Below are 18,836 nucleotides of genomic sequence, written 5' to 3'. Positions count from 1 at the left end.
GTGTGTGTGTGTGTGTGTGTGTGTGTGTGTGTGTGTGTGTGTGTGTGTGTGTGTGTGTGTGTGTGTGTGTGTGTGTGTGACTAACGTGAATCATGTACTTTGTCATATCAGTGACAGTTAACTAGACAGGAGCTTTAGCTGCATCTGACCCCCTCAACCCCAGTCATTTTTTTTCCCTTTTACTGTGAATAAGACCCCTCCCCATCCATCTTTCGCTCTCACAGACATTTTTCAGCCTTTCTCGCTCATTTTTTCCTTCTCTCTTCCTGCCATCCCTCTCACATGGATATTTAACACCAAATTACCCTATAATTACATTTCCTATATTTTCGCTCCATTCATATTTCCATCCTTTTTTTTTTTTTTTACTGTGTTTGTTTGTTTTTTTCTGATAACCCTCAGAGAATTGGATGATGGACCACTAAACCCACGTGTGCTCCTTCACCAGTAATTTCCAAATGTGAAGAGATGACTCACAACAACCTTTAAATTCATTTTATATTTAAAATAACAACAAGAAAAATAAATATTAAAAAATAAAATTATGTGATTTCTTTCCAGTATTATAAAAAAAAAATCTGTTTTGATATTTGGGATAATTTGATGTTTGGTTTTAAGTGGAAGAAACGTGCGCATGTTAAACCCTTAGGCTACACAGGAAAGGATCATATTTGCGGGGATTACGCACTAAAATATCCAAACTTGGCGCTTTTGCCACAACTTTTAATCATGATTGAAGATGCAAGGCAAAACAAATTATTAAATAATAAAGCAAACGTTTAAGTGTAAAAGAAAGAAATGTTTTAAAAAAAGGAAATTCCACTTAATTCCACTGTAATTTTACTCTGTCTGGCAACAAAGTTTTTCTTTTTCCCATCATCCCTCCATAAAAGGTTTTAGATTCATGGTCTTACCTCCGCAGAATCTCCTCATTTTCCTCAAATCCTTTTATCCACGTCGGTGCGCTCTCAGAAGTTCATCCACTAAGCGCAGAAAGAACCCGATAATGATCTCCTCTCTCCTCTTGGAGATTAAACAGAACCGCAAACCTTTTTCTTATTTTTCGTCTAATCGGCTCAATAAAATCTGCTCAGGAGAAGATAAAGTGAAACACAGGTGATGCCGATCCAGTCATTTAAAGTGAAATATTTGTTACATTCAGTTGAAATATTAACGATCCGCTGACTATGGTGCGTGTGGTCTGTGCGACAGACTGAATGACGGCGGAGCCTTTTTGTACCTCCTCCTCCTCCTCTTTTTCTACCCTTTCCACTTATTTCCTCCCCTCCTTCACATCACTGTCTCTTCTTCTCCTTCTTCTTCTTTCGTTATCCGCCTCCTCCTCTTCAGTAAATGGTGGTGATTCACCGGGTTGACGCATCACGGCTCAACTTGACAGAGCCGCTGAACCACGAGACTTGTCACAACTCATTTCTTCCTCTCTCTCCTCTCGTCATCCTCGGGAACCCGATGTAAGCGCGGCCGTTTGATCTTAAATCTGCTTCCTTTTAACAAGGTGCGAGTCCGATTTGATCCGTTCAGCTGAGGCCAGCGTGACCTTCAAATCGTCCGGGAAATACGGAACGAATTAGATGTTCTCTCTCTTTTTCCCTTTTATTACAATAATAATTATCATTATTCATTTAACTAAGCATTTACGCTTCCACTTGGAGTAAAAAATAAATTACCAAACAGTCGAAATGGTTTTTTTTTCTCTTTTGTCCTCTTTACGCAGAGACCAAATTAGTTTAAAAATGTACATTAAATCTATTCGTTTAAAGTAGGCCTAATAATATTGCACAAAAATCTCAAATAAAGTGAAATAACATAACAAAAAAATTCAAGGCTGTATTTTAATTAAACTGGGGCGCAAATAATAAAGGAAATATTTTGCGTCTAAAAACATTACGCCTGTTTTGTTTTTTTTCCTTTCTGTTTCTTTGCGGGAGAATGAAGGCAAGTGTTTGCTTGCTTGTCCCGCGCTTCTTTTCTTCTCCCTCCATTCCTCAGCTCTTAGTTTTTTATTGACAGTGAGATTATTCTGGATCTTCTTCTCTCACCTCCAGCTGTCACTCAGCGTGCCAGCCAGAACATCAGCCCGTGGCATGCAGCACCGTATCGCGCCCCGAAGCACCGCTGCTGATACTCTTATTTGTCCCGGATCCAAGTAAAATTCTTTCGTAATCGCTGAGATATTCCAAAATCCGTCAGGCCCACCGGTTCATGTGGTTGAATAAAGTAGTCTAGTTATACGGACTGACAGTGTATCCTCAAGGCTGGATTAAGGTGAAGGAGACGGAGGAGGGGGTCCTCAAGGACTTTGCCAAAAGCGTCGTCGGTTTGTTTCAGCCTCGTGTGCTGATGTAGGGAGAGAGAGAGAGAGAGTGTGTGTGTGTGTGTGTGAGAATGTGAAAATGCACTTTTAAACTCACCTCAAACGATAAGGGCCTTAAATGCGCCCCGATTTAATTCAGGCCTGCTGAGGCCCTGTTTTGAAGGGGAAGAGGGTTCATTTATTTGGCCGATTTCTGTTTGGTTGCCTTATGTTGCATTTTCTTAAATTGATTTAAAACGAAATAAAGGCCAAACTGTGCCTTTTGCCTTAAGGTTTTCAATAAGGTTTGTTGGGCCATGCGTACTAGCCTATTTGATCCGGGGCCTTCCTATCTCTGTCCATATGTCGTATCATAAGAGTCTAAATAACTATTTAGAATGATGCAATATTCCTATTTGACTCTTTTTTGTAATTTATTAAAAAATAAACCCATCAGTATTGTTATAGTTTGTGTTTAATACTATGTTATTAAACCTTTTGGCACTAAGTAAAGGCTGCCATACTAGCTTCATTAGCTGTGCTCTGTGCCACCCAGTGGTGATGAGCGGTTACTGCAACGCATTCTGTCCTGCGCAGACTCCGTAACAAAATGTTTTTGGGTTTTTTTGTTTTATTGTCCAAGTTTCACACAGACCTCAGCTTTCAAACCACTTCAAATCCTTGTAATTTACTACCCACCAAACACCTCAGTGATTCAAAGGAAGAGGGGGGTAACGTCTCAAAACCGGAAGCAAATACGAGCCACCGTATGAGTGTTTCCTGTGACTAGCTCCCGATGCTACACGCGGGAAAACAGGCGAAGCTGCTGAGCACTGTCACAGTAAGACCTGAAGTTTTTTTTAAACTCTGCATTCTCGCTTCTATAGAAATTAATTTTTTGATATTTATAAGCAACGAGGGAGTGCGTGGCGCACAATTAATTACTTTGAGCGGCGTCGTTTGTTACAATAACCCCAAATATTTACATGATTTCTTTTTACCGGCCTAGTGCTGATGGAGCGCTGGATTTTAACTTAGGACCAGCCCGAGCGGGCGGCGTTCTAGCGCGTGCCGTATTCAATTTGAGGATTCAGTTGGAAACTGTCCCACATCGTTGTATAAAAGAAGCGTACCCTGTGCAGTTGAAGTTAGCCTAGCTATTGTTAGTGGCGCAGCATGGATGATAGTTAAGGGTTGCTTCGAGAAACACAAAGACCCAACTGTCGCTGACACATTCACGCCATAAGATAACGATATTCGTAAACTTTCGCCGGGCAGAGCTTTCTTTTAATTGTTCATAGTTAGCTGTTAGCTGGCTCAGAACTTCACTCAGTTCTTTAAACACTAATAAACGGAAATATTAAATAACACGAAAAGACCCAAATTCAACACGAAGCTGCTTTTACAGTTTGCACACTCACAGGATGGCTGCTTTCTGCCTCTCGGGTGTTTTGGCTCAGTCGCTGCGTGCTTGCTCATGTTTTCATCAACACCACACTACTTTCCCACCGTGAGGAGCAACAACAAAATGCAGACCCCAGCTTGCCACAATGTGGGAATGGTTTTAAAGCCAGGCGTGACATAAGCCTCGTTGTAGATGTTTGGTTGTATTTAGTGCCGTTTCTTCCGTCTCTGTCTGTCTGTAGAGCATCAGTCATCGCCTGTAGCCAAAATGGGAGACACACTGGAGTTCAACGAGATCTACCAGGAGGTTAAAGGCTCCTGGGTAAGTATCTTCACCCAGCAGCTCTGCTCTCAAATTCTTTCAGGGCTTCATTACTGTCTCTTTTGAAGTGGCATCGCAGACAAACATCAGCTCCTGTGCTCTTATTTGCAGTTCTGATTTCTTTTTTTGTTTTGTTTTTTGCCTATTTGTGTCACTCAGATTTTTCAAATCTTCAAACAGATGTCAATATTAGAGAAAGATAACCTGAGTAAATTTAAAAAAAAATGCAGTTTTTAAAACGAGGATTTCATTTATTAAGGGAAACAAAGCCACCCAAACCTGCCTGGCCCTGGTTCAATTACCTCCTAAACCTAATAACTGGTTGTGCCCTGCTTGGGAGCAATAATTGTGCAGTATTGTTTTATCTGCCACACTGGAAGGTTTTCAGTCACAAATGTGCTGTTTTAGATGGGCATTCTCCTTAAGGAGTCTCTGGTAAAAAGTGAAAAAGGGTAGCCTTTGTGTGGTCAATCCACCGAATATTTTCCTAAAAGTCTTGGGGGATCATCAAGATGTTTTTGGCGAACGTGAGACGAGCTTTCGTTTTCTTTTTGGTCAACAGTGGTTTTCACCCTGTAACGCTCCCAAGGATGCCATTTTTGTCTCTCTTTTTTTTTTCTTTTCTTTTTTTATTGTTCAGTCATGAATTCTGACCTTAACTGAGCCAAGTGAGGCCTGCAATTCTTTAGATGATGCTCTGGGTGTTCTTTTGTGACCTACTAGATGGGTCATTGATGCACTTTTGGAGTAATTTTTATAGTCCAACCACACCTGGGAAGGTTCAACACTGTTCCAGATTTTCTCCATTTGTAGATAATGGCTCTCACTGTAATTCACTGGAGTCCCAAAGCCTTAAAATGACTTCATAAGCCTTTTCAGACTTATAGATGTCAGTTACTTCGTTTCTCATCTGTTCACTGTAGCATGATGTGTTGCTTTTTGGATCTTTTAGCCAACTACGATTTGTCAGACAGGTTTTATTTAAGTGATTTCTTAAGTAAACAGGTCTGGCAGTAATCAGGCCTTGGTGTGGCATTGAACTCTGCTCTCCAAAAAAATGTGGTTAATCGCAGTTAATTCATGATTTACGATGTGCCAGATATGTTTGGATATTTTAGTTTTTTGTTTGTTTTTCTTAATAATTAAAATCATCATTTTAAAAATTGCATTTTGTCTTTCCTTGGGTTATGTTTTTTTTTATCTTATGTTATAATTTGGTGATCTGAAACATGTGACAAAATACTAAGAAGTCAGAAACAGGGAAAATTCTTTTCTATGGCACTGTATTATTGTATCATTACACAACCTAGTAAAAATAAGATGCCTTTAAATGCTGTTAGCATTGACTCTTAGCCATGAGTGTGAAAAAAAAAAAATGAAACTGTCATCGGCTCAGCTGTGGAATTTTTGTTTTGCTGAAAAAACATTTACTCTTTTTTTTCTTTTTCTTGTAAAATCACTATTATAAAGAGGGTATCCATGCCCACTAGTACGGAAACAATAAGAAGATCTGGATTTTTGTTTTGTAAATTAATCTAAATCTAAACTAATCATCAAACTTAAAAAAATAAATGTTATGATGTGAGCAAGCTCCCATTTGGAAAGCTGTAACCAGTGTTTTTTAGTTTATGTATAAAATATTTGAGTTTTTCATTTTTCAATATCTCGCTGCAGAATGACGGACGGCTGCGTTTCAGCAAGCAGAATGTGGTTTATAAGAGCAGCAAGACGGGGAAGGTGGATAGCATCCCTGCCAGCGAGCTCAATTTGGCCCAGTGGAGGCGGGTGTGCTTAGGCCATGGCATCAAACTTGGCACCAGCACGGGACACGTCTACAAATATGATGGCTTCAGGGACACGGTGAGTTCTGGATGCACATTGCATGCCTCCAGGTTGTTTTGTAGATTTGGGTAAGTGTGTGTGTGGTTCATATCTCTGATCAGTCTCTGAAGTTTGTCTCTCTCTTCCTTTTTTTTTTTTCCCTGGGATCTAAATCTTTTCTCTCCGTTTCTGGGAAATAATTGTTACCTTACTTGGAGGAGAACAAGGCAGCAGTGGAATATTTCAGAGTGACACACACTGCTGGTTTATTCAGCGCTGTGTTTATAGCCAGGGATGTAACCCAAGCAAGGGGACCTCTGATAAACAACTTCCATTCCCTGTCTGACATTTCCTCAGGAAAAACACTACCATCTTGCGAAAATGCCACCACTTGAGGGTGCGTGTGTGTGCGTGTGTGTCAGAAGTATGCGAATGAATATGCTCTTCTCCCCGAAGCTCCTAATGGGATTAATGAGGGAAACGAGCACGAGCATGTGTGTTCCATAAACAGTGTAATCATCGGCTCATGTGAGTCAGTGTTTATATCAATCCACTGAAACAATTTGGCTCAGAAAACAGACAAGAAAAAATTGTGGTTGTGTTTGTTTTTTATCACTCCATTTTTTTCCCCTGCTCTGCCTTTTCCCTGCTGCTCTGAGTGTGTGGGGAATGTCAACACACAAGTACAACTCTGAGATGGAGGAGCGGGTATTAACCTGGAGTCTGCGGCTGTCTCCTGGGGTTAATCAGCGTATTTTTTTTCAAGATGGATCCTCTCAACCTGGAGCGCAGGCCGTGATGTCATTGTTTATTATCCCACGGTTAGTGTCGGTAATCGAGAATTGGCTGGAGGTTTAGCTGCTGGCGTGCGGAGCAGACTCTTTGATTCATTTGTCCCTGTGAAGCGTTCTTGAGCAAGATGGTGAATCTCTGCCAGATAGTCTGTTATATAGCTGACCTGTAACTGTCATGTGGAGGAGCAGAAGGTGTAGAAAAGCATGGATTTCACTTATGTTCATGTCACTCACATGTTTAGAGTGCAGCTGGCCCATAACGCTGTTGCTGACATTGCGAGTGTGGTGTTGAATGTATGCAGCAGCCCACTGTGGATGCATTTTACTATTGGGGTTCAAAAGTGTTTTGGCCTCATGCGTCAAACTGTCAGGTACTAAAGGCTTCCACCCTGCATGTAAAGTTGAAATAGTTTGACAGGTAACAGAAACAATTCATAGGTAGTTAATCGTTTAAATCACAGCTCAGTATTGTTTTAACGCAGCTTGTTTGTGTGTTAGGATAGAGCAAGACAACACCTCAGTATTTATGTTGTTGTTTTGCAGCTTTTTGAGATTTTATAGCGTAAACTAGCACTGCCCAAAGGTTTTTCTGCCAGCTGTTAGTTCAAATAATGAGTTGCTTAGTCTTTGTACCTCCTACAGGATTTTTCCTGGCTTAAAATTGGCCTTTGATGGTGCCTACATATAAACATAATTGAGCCACACGTGCTTAAAAACATGTATTTATAAATGCATTTAAAACCAATCGTAGGGGGATTGCAAAGCTAGTTGATTTTGGCAAAGTCTGTGTCAAATCAAACACAAAGATCCAAATCAAATACAAATGTTTTAAGTTTAAACCTTTTAAACAGACTATAATAGTAAAGGTCTTGCAGTTTGACATTAATTTATTCGTTTCAATCTATGTTGTTTTTGATTATGTCAAAATCGTTTCAGGGCTGAAAATCTTTTAAGTAACGTTGTTAATGCAGGGCAACATTGCATAGCACATAAAAGTAAGATAGTAGCAAGCCTTTAAAAAAACAGAGCGCTCGCTCTGTGCTTCATGAGGAAATTTGTGTCTGATGTTAGAGAAGCAAGATGCTGACTGTCTAATGTTAGATAAACCGTGTTTAATGTTGACAAATGATGCCTGCAGAGTTTGGACATTCTTGAGTGTCTTTTACCTCCTCTAAAGAAGCCTCGACATCCCGCCTGTAACTGCATCGATGAACGGTTGATGTCTTTCTGTAGCCGCTTCCTGTGGTGGACTTGACTGTGCACAACCGAACAAAAACAAGACTCTTGTCATCAACTGATTAGTTGGTACAATGTTTTTGGAGGGCGGCCCTAATCCTTATTGTTCCAGGAATCAATGATAAAATAATTGTTAGGTTCGGTCCTAATTGAAAGCTCACTTTTTCTTTTCCGTTTAAAATAATCTTGTTTGAGTGGTTGTTTCAAGTATTTGAGGTTTCAGTCCAGATGTTGACAGTACTTTATACAGCTGCTTGACAGCTGTACAAGAGCTCCTTATGAAAAGATCTTAAATGAAGAAAATGGCAAGGGGGGGATTCTTATATAATAGTTGTAATTTTCACTTTTTACTCAGTTCAGTCTTTGTTTCCAGAGTTTGCTTGTTTAGATTTTACACTAAAGATATCTTAATTTTTTTTTAAATAATAATAATAATAATAATCATTATTACTACTATGGGTATATTTTTACTTCTTTTTTTCCCCCATTTTTTCCCAGGGAGAAGTTGAGAACAGGAGTTGCAATACAAACACTTGACTCACAGTCATGTAGACATCCCAGTCTCAATAAACATAACCACCAAACCACCTCATCAGACTGGCCGTGATGAAAGATTTGACCACAATGACGGAGTCAAATTAAAGAGATTTAGCTCTACATTTTTATTTTATTTTACTTAGTTCTGTAATACATTGTTTGAAATAGTTTCAGTTAACTCTAATTTTTTCCCGTACTTATTTTTTAAGCCTAGTCTTAGTAGACTGTATAAAGCAAATATCCAACTGACACAATGAAAGTAATCTTTTAACAAAGTGGATGATGGCTTTTGGAAAAGCAGGGATTTAAAATGTACTAATAAAAGGCAGACAGGGTGGTCATGTTGGGTGAGTGTGTGTGTGTGTGTGTGTCTGTCTTTTGGTGGTCTGTGTTTATTATAACTTCATGAGCTGGGCAGTAACAAATCTGCCAAAGCTTCATCGAGGAGATGAGAACTTGCACAAACTCTGATTTTATGAATTTACACATCTGCTTGCGCCTGCTCTCCTATCTAAAAAATGCCTTAATGCTGGTCAACAAACATGCTGATGAACTTCAACGCACACACACACAAACACACAATTCTGAATCTCTGGGCTCTAATTGGCTGTAATAACCTCATGGACAGGCAGATATCCAGGTGCGTAAATTCGGTTTCCCACAGAGTCTCATTCTACCTTACACACACTCACACACCACAATCACTTCCACATGTGTTTGCACTACTGGGACTCCGTGTGTGCGTGTGTGCGTGTGTGCGTGTGTGCGTGTGTGTGTGTGTGTGTGAGGGAGGGAGAGAGAGAGAGAGTGTGTGATTGACCATGTGTTTGTCGCTCTGTGTGATTTCTTTCCAGTTGTAAGGGGTCCTGCAGGATAAATAAACAGGCTGATTGTCAGTGGTGGTGTAGAGGGAAAGAAGACAGAGAGGGTGGATGGATTACATTCATCTCCTGTGTTCCCAAGAGGCCCAAACGGCGGACATAGTTACAATTGCGTTGTGATTAATTATCCCATTCCTCCTTCTTCTTAGGTGGTGTTTTTATAAGCTTTGACCCATGTGGAGCCAGTGCTTTGATGGCATTGCTAACTTTGAGGCTTTCTCTTCCTTTTGTTTTCACCTCTTTCTCTTCTGTCAACCTTTTTTCCCACTGTTATTCTTTCTGCTCACCCCACCAGGACTTTGAGAAGATTTCAGAGTTTTTCAAGGCCAACTACAAGGTGGAGCTGACAGAGAAGGACATGTGTGTGAAGGGCTGGAACTGGGGAACGGCCAGGTTTTCAGGTAAATTTTCCAGAATCACTGCACTAATAATGTCTGAAATATTGATGATGATAAGTGAGGTGAAAATCAACAGTCAATTTAAGATTAGTTTGCTGTTTAACATCAACTCAGAGAGCTCTGAAGATGAGGTCAGTTGTTTCTCTCCTAACTGTCTTGTTTCTGCCTTTCACAGGGCCACTGTTATCCTTCGAAGTCAATGACAACACAGCGTTTGAGATCCCACTGTCCAACGTTTCCCAGTGTGCCACAGGGAAGAACGAAGTCACTCTGGAGTTTCACCAGAATGACGACACAGAAGTCTCCCTTATGGAGGTCCGATTCTACGTCCCACCCAGTCAGTCTGATGAACGGCAAGACCCCGTGGAGGTGACAAAGGATGCTTTACTTCTGCTTTTTTGTTTGTTTGGTTTCTTTATGCTTTTCTTTGTTTTTGTTTACAGTAGTTCTAAAACTGTGTGTTTTCATTCAGGCATTTGCCCAGAATGTGTTATCTAAGGCTGATGTGATCCAAGCTACAGGAGACGCTGTGTGTATCTTCAAAGAGCTGCAGTGTCTTACACCCAGAGGAAGGTAAAAGATTGACATTTGAGCACCCAAATCCAGTCACCTACCGATTTTCTGATTTGATTTTAAACCAAAAAATTGGCCAGTTTATCACTATATTGAACGTACTTGATACTAAGGGAGCCAAATTGTACAAAGAAAACATTCCCGTACTGTTACACTACCACCAGCCTGAACTGGCAGACTGGATCCATTCTTAAAGGTTGTTTACACCAAATTTTGACCATACTGCCCAAATGTCGCAGCAGAAATTGAGACCAACCACACCAGGGAATTGTTGTTGTTTTTTTTACCTTTGACCTTCAGCAGGTCATCTTGACATTGTCTACATGCAGAAGTACATTGAGTTGCTGCCAGGTGATTGGCTGTTCAGATATTGGAGTTAACAAGCAGTTAGGCTGATATACCTAATAATAAAATGGCCTTTGTATATTTGGATAAAGCGTGCATAAACCTTGCACTTTCATGAAGTCACACTTATGAACTCACTATATGATTCACATTAGTTAGTTATTCACATTAGGAGTTAACCAGTTAACTTTCCTTTCTTCAGATATGACATCCGTATCTACCCGACATTTCTTCACCTGCACGGTAAAACGTTCGACTACAAGATTCCCTACACCACCGTCCTCCGTCTTTTCCTGCTGCCACACAAGGATCAGAGGCAGATGTTCTTTGTGGTATGTGAACTTTTCTGTGTGACTTTTATTGTTGACAGTGTTAGCATTTAATGCTCCCATTTTCTGACCTGCTTTCTCTTTGTGGCGTTTTTGTTTTCTTTATAGATCAGTCTGGATCCTCCTATCAAGCAGGGTCAGACACGTTATCACTTTCTCATTCTGCTCTTCTCCAAGGAAGAAGATATTAGCCTAACCCTCAACATGAGCGAGTGAGTGCATCTAGACCTAGATTGGCTTCAGCTAATTTTGACTGAAGAATAATGTTGTAAAGCGTGTGTCCACTAGGGGGAACCAAGGGTCTGAGTCAGTAGTGTCAGTAGAAACAGTTCTTTGCATCATTTAGAAACTCTCAAAACTTAATTTTAAGGTTTTTAAACTTTGTTCTTTCCCATGTGTGTCACAGAGAAGATGTGGAGCGTCGTTTTGAGGGTAAACTCAGTAAGTTCATGTCAGGATCTCTTTATGAGATGGTGAGCAGGGTGATGAAGGCCTTGGTCAACCGTAAAATCACAGTACCTGGAAACTTCCAAGGGTAGGCATCTCATATACTTCTGTTTTTCAAAAACACTGTTTTTTTTTTTCTTTTGCAAAATTAAGTATAACTGTGTCACTCTTTGGGCGTTGATCTCTTCCTCCTCAGACACTCAGGAGCCCAGTGCATCACCTGCTCCTACAAGGCATCCTCAGGCCTCCTCTATCCTTTGGAAAGGGGTTTCATCTACGTCCACAAGCCCCCTGTTCACTTGCGCTTTGAAGAGATCTCTTGTGTCAACTTTGCCAGAGGCACCACCACAACACGTTCTTTTGACTTTGAGATTGAGACCAAGCAAGGGAACCAGTACACTTTTAGCAGCATTGAGAGGTGAGCATTGAGAGGTTTTGTTAACAGGAGCAGACCTATCATAAAAACACAAAGGTATCCTGGATATGTGTTTCATGCTGGGGGAATATTCATTCATATACAAGTCTGGGCATGATTTTCACTCTGGCACACTCGTTCACATTGTGTGGGGTTTTTTTTTTTTTCTTCTTCTAATAACTCACTTTAGAGGATGAGAGTAAATCCATTTTGGTTTCTGGCTGTTTGCATTGACCACTCTGCTGATTCAGCATCTCCATCTTATCGCCACTGATGTAACATGATCCTTCCAAGCACTAAAAGTCATCGTCTGCATTAGAGTTGTCAGACTTTCATTTCATTTTGTGCCATATACTACAAAACTCAAGCTTAACATTAAGCTGCAGGAACCTAAGTTAAGTGCCTACACGGAGGGTTATATTCCCATCAAAAGAAGGACAGTAGGTAATTTCAGATTCTGAAGCAAGGATGTTGTTCATAAATTTAGATCTTGCTAATACCATGTTTTTATTTTGTTTATAGCTTTTGCCAGCACTGTACTGCCCAGACAGGAGCTCAGTTATGATATAGGTTCATGTGCCAAAATATGGAGGAGGATGAGCATTTCCTATGGATGACTCTAGGGTCGGGTGATTGCCATGGTCTGATTGTCCCCATGTGGGATCGCCAGTGAAATGTCTTACAAATGAGTATATGTGGAGATGAAATATGAAGCAATATTGAGATGGATTGAGACAGATTCATGTTATTATGAATATCATAGTAAGAAATATCTTAATTGAATGCATTAATGGTGGACAAGAGTCTCCATATTTTGGCATCTGAACCTATATCATAATTGACCAATGGAAACAGCTGAGCCATCATCGACATCGTTGTCCATCAGCACAACTTGCCATACTACATATTTATAATGTCACTTTTATAAACAACAACAGAGGTGACCATTGTGCTGGAAAAAAAAAAAAAACAAAAACCATAAATAAAGGAAATAAAGCACAGGCCAAAAGGTAACAGACACCAAACACAAAAGAGCTGTAGAAGTGAAACAATAAAGGAGTACATAAAATATAACTTAAAATCACAGTCAACATCTCACACTGCGTTCAAAGCCAGGGAGTAAAAGTGTGCTTTTAAGGGATTTAAAAACAACAAGAAAAGGAGCCTGCTTGATGTGCAATGGCAAACCACAGGTTTGCTGGTCTACTGACCTGAGAGAACCAGTGTGACATTTGGCTGGATCAGAAAAAGAAACAATGGGGCACCACCATTAAGAGACTTAAAAACAAATGAAAGGGTTTTAAAATCGATTTGTAAATGACCTGGAAGCCAGTGAAGGGAAGCTGAAATTGGGCTTATGTGCTCTTACTTGCTTTAACCTGATTTAAAAAAATCAAGCGAGAGCATTTTACTCCAGCTGTAGTCGAGAAATGGAGACATGTGCATTGCATTGCCGTAATCAAAACGAGACAATATGTTGTAAAAGCATGTTAATGTTTCAAGATTGCATTTGGACAGCTGAGGCTTGATTTTGACAGTAGTATATTCAAATGAGAATCGAACTTCAGAGAAGGAACCGTTTTCACATTTAAATTGGTGATAATGCATTTCTCATATGGGAGCAGATTGGAAAAGTCAACACAGTGGGTGCTGCTTTTGCCACAGGGTCTAAACAACATGACTTATGAAATTCAGAAAATTTGCAGCAGCTTCTGGTCCAGGTTATTCTTCCTCAGGACCGCTGTTGGGCCTTCTTTACCACCGCGTTTGTGTTGTGGGTCCAGATAAGATCGGCGTGAGTGCCCATAAACCTAAAGGTGGAGACAAATTCCACCCGTTCTCCATTTATAATCAGAGGGGAGTGGACCTGTCTGTGCCTCCTGAAGTCCATTATGAATTCTTTTATTTTAAGGACGTTCAGCTTCAGATCCATCCCATTGCAGGGCAGGGGAAGCTCTGCAGTTTTAGATGCTGAATTGAGGCTTGTGAGACATTTGGTTTTTGATCATATTGTTAAGCCATTCTAATTAATTTAAAATAAATAACTCCTACTTTGTCTCTTTCCCTTCTAGAGAGGAGTACGGCAAACTTTTTGACTTTGTTAATGCTAAGAAGCTCAACATCAAGAACAGAGGTTTCAAAGAGGTAATGCACAAGTCACTGAAACACCTCTCAGTTTGTACATTAAGTTTGATCATATTTCTATCCCCGATATTGATGCTTGTTGCCCTTCTCCTTTGTGTTTGTCCTTGTACACCTGTAGAAGAAGGTGGGTATGGTCATGGGCGTCACGTGTGGATTAGGCACTTGATTTTATTGGTCTGGAGTGATTTCCTGCTTGCATGGCGTGCTGCTGGTGTGTGTGTGCGTGTTCTGAGGATGGCGTCCAATGATCTTGATTTGGTTTGACATTACCAATATGATTGCTGTTGAACCTGAGATATTTTGAGTGATTTATGACTAATCATGGGACATGGAGGTGAGGGAGCGCTGACCAATACCTCTTTGGGTTGGTGTGTGTGTGCGCGCGTTCTGTGTGTGTGTGTTTGCATTGTGCTGACTAATGTGTGGCCTGGGGGCTTTTGGTGTGCTTTAACACTGAGTACAGTTGTCATCAAGACTGCTGCCTTACAAAGGCGACGCTGATTGCATTACCTACAATGGTCTTTGACATATATGAGCTTCTTTCAACGAGGCCATCCCATCTGTTTCTGTGGTGATGGGGTCAGCAGAGGTCAATGAAAATTAATGGAGCTCCTCTCTAATTCCTGTTGGTGTTCAAGTAGCAGCCTCCCTGTTTGTCTGTCGATTGGTGGACTTGGATGCGTGCAGATGGAGAAGAAGAAAATAGTTTGAATTTTATTTCCAGGATGGCATTACAGCATAGCGAGCCTCAAGCTAAAGAAGAAGATGCTAAGCTAAGATTTTGTGTGGTCTTATACTTCACTTTATATGCAAACATGAGTCATTTAATTGATTAGAATCACAGTGTCCAATGGTTTTGGCTCATGTTAACCCTTTCCATGTCCTGGCAAACTAAATTTTTGTCCATCCAGCAGTTTGAAGACCTCAGAAATGGACCAAAAAAGCCCTGAACCACCTAAAATTCTAGATAAGATGAGCATGGCCAGTGCCACCATGACATCACCCATTATTTTCTGAAGTCACATCTTAAAGCTTAAAGCTGGGCATTTTGTGGTGGATCTTTGTGACACTGTGTGCCTTTTTTCCACAAGTACCGACTTGACTCCACTCTACTCTGTTTTGGTGGGGTTTTTTCCCATTATAGTTGAGTGCCATCGCAGTATGATGGTCATTATAGCAACGCGTCCGAAACTCTGCAACACTATTTATATATGACACAAACACGACACAATAATGGAGGACTTGGGGGTGATAGTATACCTTTTGCTCCATTGTGGGGGGGGGTTTCAGACTCGAGGACCACGGTGTTTATTTTTGTGCAGCCATTTATCTCGTTGCAGAGTTTCAGAAATGGAAGTTCTTCTTTTTTTTTCTTTTTTTTTTTTCTTTCTTCCCTTTCCTGAAAGAGTCACTTTCATGACTCATCAAGTAATGCCATCATTGACTGGCCAATCGGGGCTTGCAGTCTTTTGACGTCACATTTTCGTACCTGGTACCAAGTGCACCACCTGATGGAAACTCTAAAAGCCAGCCGAGTAGGTACTAGTGGAAAAGAGGCATTTGACTCTTGTACAGCAGAGACCTGCTAGTCACAAGGTAGCCACACCTTCAAAAACACACTGCTTTTTTTTTCTATTTAAGGGTATTTTTAAACACAATTTTCTACGGTGTGAAGAAGATTTCGCAAAATGTGTTCAAAGGTTGAGTCAAAAAGCTGTTTTCGCATAGGCTGCTATAGGATCTCAAATCTTTATTGTATGTGTGCGCTTCCCCCCCACAGCTATCGCCCTCTGGTGGCCATCACAAATAATGCAGGTTTCTAGGCACTTCTGCAGCGGCTTCATTTTTCCAAACCAAAATCTACATTCATGTTTTAAACCATGAAATGTGCAATAACAACAGTAAAAACAGCAGAACTAGAGAGGAAATGAAAAAAAGTTGGCATAAAAGCTAAAAATTTTCCGTAGGAAAAATGTTTTTCTTCCCATTTCCTGTTCTTAATAAGCTAGCTGCCCCCTCAGATTAAACCTTTAAACCTGCATTATATTCTCTTTGTGACAGAAATGCGATCAGCTGAAATTACTTCTGATAATTAAGTTATTTATTTAGCAAAAAGGGCCGAAGTGATGTGTTAAGTTGCAGTCATGTGTCGGGCTGATTTAATAGCACTGTACATTAAATATTTGGCGGTTTTAAACATGCTGGAAAAAAACAGCAGTTGCAATATCTGTAATGCCTAGTGGGATGTTTCTTTCTTTTCTGTTTTTTGCTAATGAACTAAGCAATAAGGAAAAGGTGGCTAACTTTATCTCAGAGTAGATAGAGGCTCGTGGGTACTGTGTTTTTTGTCTGTTTGTTTTGTTTTTTGACCCTGTAGTGTATTTCCAGGGCATGAAGGGCAAGATTGATGAATACAGCGACTCAGATGATGACCAACACGATGCTTACTTGGAAAGGATGAAGGCTGAGGGCAAGATCAGGGAGGAGGGCAACGACAGCGACGAATCAGACGGTGAAAGTGGTGAGTAATGACTGCCTATATGACAGGATAGCGAGCATACTCAGAAGATGGGGAACGTTGGATAGTGATATTTTTTTCTTTCTTTCTTGTTTCTCTTCAGATGAGTCTTTCAACCCTGGAGAGGAAGATGAAGAGATTGCAGAAGAGTACGTGACTCTCCTAAAACGTAGTTGGATGATATGATAGCTTATTAACACTTATTATTAACACTACTGGCGTCTCCTTGTCTTCAATCAGGTATGACAGCAATGCCTCAGCAAGCGACAGCAGTGAAGGAGGAGAGGAGAGCGAAGATGAGAGTGCAAAGAAGAAAAAGGCCAAAAAAGCCAAAGTGGTGAAGGAGAAAAAAGAGAGAAAGCCACGAAAAGAGGCGAGAGAAGGGCTAAAATAAGCCACCACTGTACATAAAGGTGTGCAGTTTCAATCATTTCTTTACTCAATTCCTTTTTATCTTCAATGTGAGCAGAAGAAGCAGAAGGATGCTGGCGGACCCAAGAGACCAATGAGTGCGTATATGCTTTGGCTCAACTCCAGCCGTGAGCGAATCAAGTCGGACAACCCCGGCATCTCAATCACAGAGATCTCTAAGAAGGCGGGAGAGATGTGGAGACAGCTGAGCAAAGATGAGAAGCAGGTGAGGGTTAAGAGAAATTGCTTTAGTTTTGGTTTTTTAACTTAAAAAAAAAATACACACGAATAAAATGCATCTATTGTCCACTTAAGTATGTTAATTAACCAGAATAAATGTGTAGAGAAACCTCTAAAGAATGTTTTCTGTAGGAGTGGGAAGCAAAGGCAGGCGAGGCGAAAAAACAGTACGATAAAGCAAAGAAAGAATACAAAGAGAGTGGAGGAGCAACTTCCAGCCCCAGGAAGTAAGGCCTGCAACAAAATAAGTCAACTCTTTGGGGGGGTTTTTTTGAAGTCTTGATGCAGAAAAATGGCTAAATTTGTTATATTTTCTTCCACTTTTCACCCATTAGGGAGAGTAAAAAGTCTGGAGGCAAAAAGGACGATAAGAAAAGGAAGTCTGCCGGAGTAGACAAGGACAAGGAGCGGGGAGGAAATGACAGCTTCAAGAGCCGAGAGTTCATCGAGACCAGCGAGGAGAGTTCATCAGACTCTGACCACAAGAGCAAGTCCAAGAGGAAGAAGGTAAATCCAGTGACTGTAAATGCCGTCATCAGACAGAACAGACTCAGACTCTTATTGAATGATGTAGGATGACTTTTAGTTTCTTTTACCTAATCAGAAACCACAATGCGATGGAAATGTTTGATCTAGCTAAAAGTCAAAACACTGATGGCTGCTCAGTGAGAAGTAGACATTTTCTTCAGGAGGAGAAACCTTTAAATCCCGTTAGCTGATTGAGGGACAGCTGTGGGACGAAGTGTATCAGGGAAAACCTGGAACTGAAGCACCCCGCTTACTAAAAAGATGGCAGGTAGGAGAGAGGGAAGGCAATAGAGAGCTAATGAGTGTGAGAATGAAAGCTCCTGTTATCTTGTGTATCACTATATTGCATTTTTAACCAAATGCAAAGAAAACAGTAATGAGGAGACTAAGAATTTTCTTGAACATGTCTGTGTATATTTGCAGTTTCTGTTAGAATATATTTGCGATAGAGCTACGAGGCAGTGTTTAATGACTTGCTTTTTCCTGTTTAGTTGAGATTTTGCCTGCAGTTTGAGTTAACTGTAAAGAAATGTGCTTTATTCGCTTCTCGATAACACAGATGCAGAGAGCAATCCGAGAACTTGAGCGTTGCGCATTAAATCAATGGAAATTGTTGATGTAAACATAGTGAAACTGCTTCATTTAGACTAAAGCACTCCTTCATGTTCTGACATGATTGTAAACACTGAGTTCTTCTTTCTTTTTTCTAAACAGGAATCAGACGATGAGGAAGAAGAAGAGGCGGTGTCAACACCTGCAAGCTCCGAGGAAGAGTCTGATTGAAGACACACATTTTTCCACCTCGTATACACACACACACACACCAAGGACCAAGCGTTTATACTCTCTCTGCTGATACCACACTGACGGACAAATTAACAGACTTGAGTTGTATTTGCTTCTTCGTGGTTCGTTTTATGAGTACAAACACATTTTTGTGACTGACTCTTCAACCATGTAATGATATTTGAGTAGTTTGATGATGAGCTGGCATACCTTTTGGAAATACTGAAGGGTTTTCCATCAAACCAGTGGGCATATATGTTTTAGTTACATAGCACGATGATTGCAGGGGTTGTTAGTTAGCAGATGCAAAATTTATGTACGGGAATTTCTTTGACTTTTCCAGTGTCATGTTTTCAGGCCAAAATAAATAAATGAATCATTTTCAATAAAAA

At 40.5% G+C, this 18,836-nt stretch overlaps 2 protein-coding genes across 4 annotated transcripts in view; one reads left to right on the top strand and one right to left on the bottom strand.

Annotated features, from left to right (window-relative positions):
• The window catches only part of clcf1 (cardiotrophin-like cytokine factor 1), an 18,821-nt gene extending 14,854 nt beyond the window's left edge, over positions 1-3,967 (bottom strand). For both annotated transcript variants that reach the window (XM_042221733.1, XM_042221732.1), the window contains exons 1-2: positions 3,736-3,967; positions 915-2,358 (exon numbers count right to left, since the gene is read on the bottom strand). Coding sequence is in view for 1 of the 2 variants with exons in the window: in XM_042221732.1 (XP_042077666.1) it covers positions 915-933 (19 nt within the window). In the remaining variant the exon portion in view is untranslated. The remainder of the gene's footprint in view (positions 1-914; positions 2,359-3,735) is intronic.
• Positions 3,093-18,836, top strand: ssrp1a (structure specific recognition protein 1a). 2 transcript variants are annotated; one of them, XM_005913432.2, is made up of 19 exons: positions 3,093-3,155; positions 3,961-4,040; positions 5,715-5,900; positions 9,605-9,710; positions 9,883-10,076; positions 10,180-10,280; positions 10,828-10,957; positions 11,063-11,166; positions 11,361-11,489; positions 11,598-11,819; positions 13,889-13,961; positions 14,080-14,085; positions 16,350-16,482; positions 16,583-16,628; positions 16,720-16,852; positions 16,949-17,116; positions 17,263-17,357; positions 17,466-17,637; positions 18,373-18,836. In XM_005913432.2, the coding sequence occupies exons 2-19, from the start codon at positions 3,987-3,989 to the stop codon at positions 18,439-18,441; spliced, it is 2,121 nt and encodes a 706-aa protein (XP_005913494.1). In that variant the 5' UTR covers positions 3,093-3,155; positions 3,961-3,986; the 3' UTR covers positions 18,442-18,836. The 2 variants fall into 2 exon arrangements, with proteins under 2 accessions (XP_005913494.1, XP_005913495.1); XM_005913433.2 differs by lacking the exon at positions 14,080-14,085.

Source organism: Haplochromis burtoni, unplaced genomic scaffold (genome assembly GCF_018398535.1).
Source record: "Haplochromis burtoni strain Fernald_Lab_line unplaced genomic scaffold, NCSU_Asbu1 Contig_4, whole genome shotgun sequence".
Lineage (NCBI taxonomy): Eukaryota > Metazoa > Chordata > Actinopteri > Cichliformes > Cichlidae > Haplochromis > Haplochromis burtoni.
The sequence above is the reverse complement of the archived record's forward strand: the minus strand, read 5'-3'. Positions and strand labels throughout refer to the sequence as shown.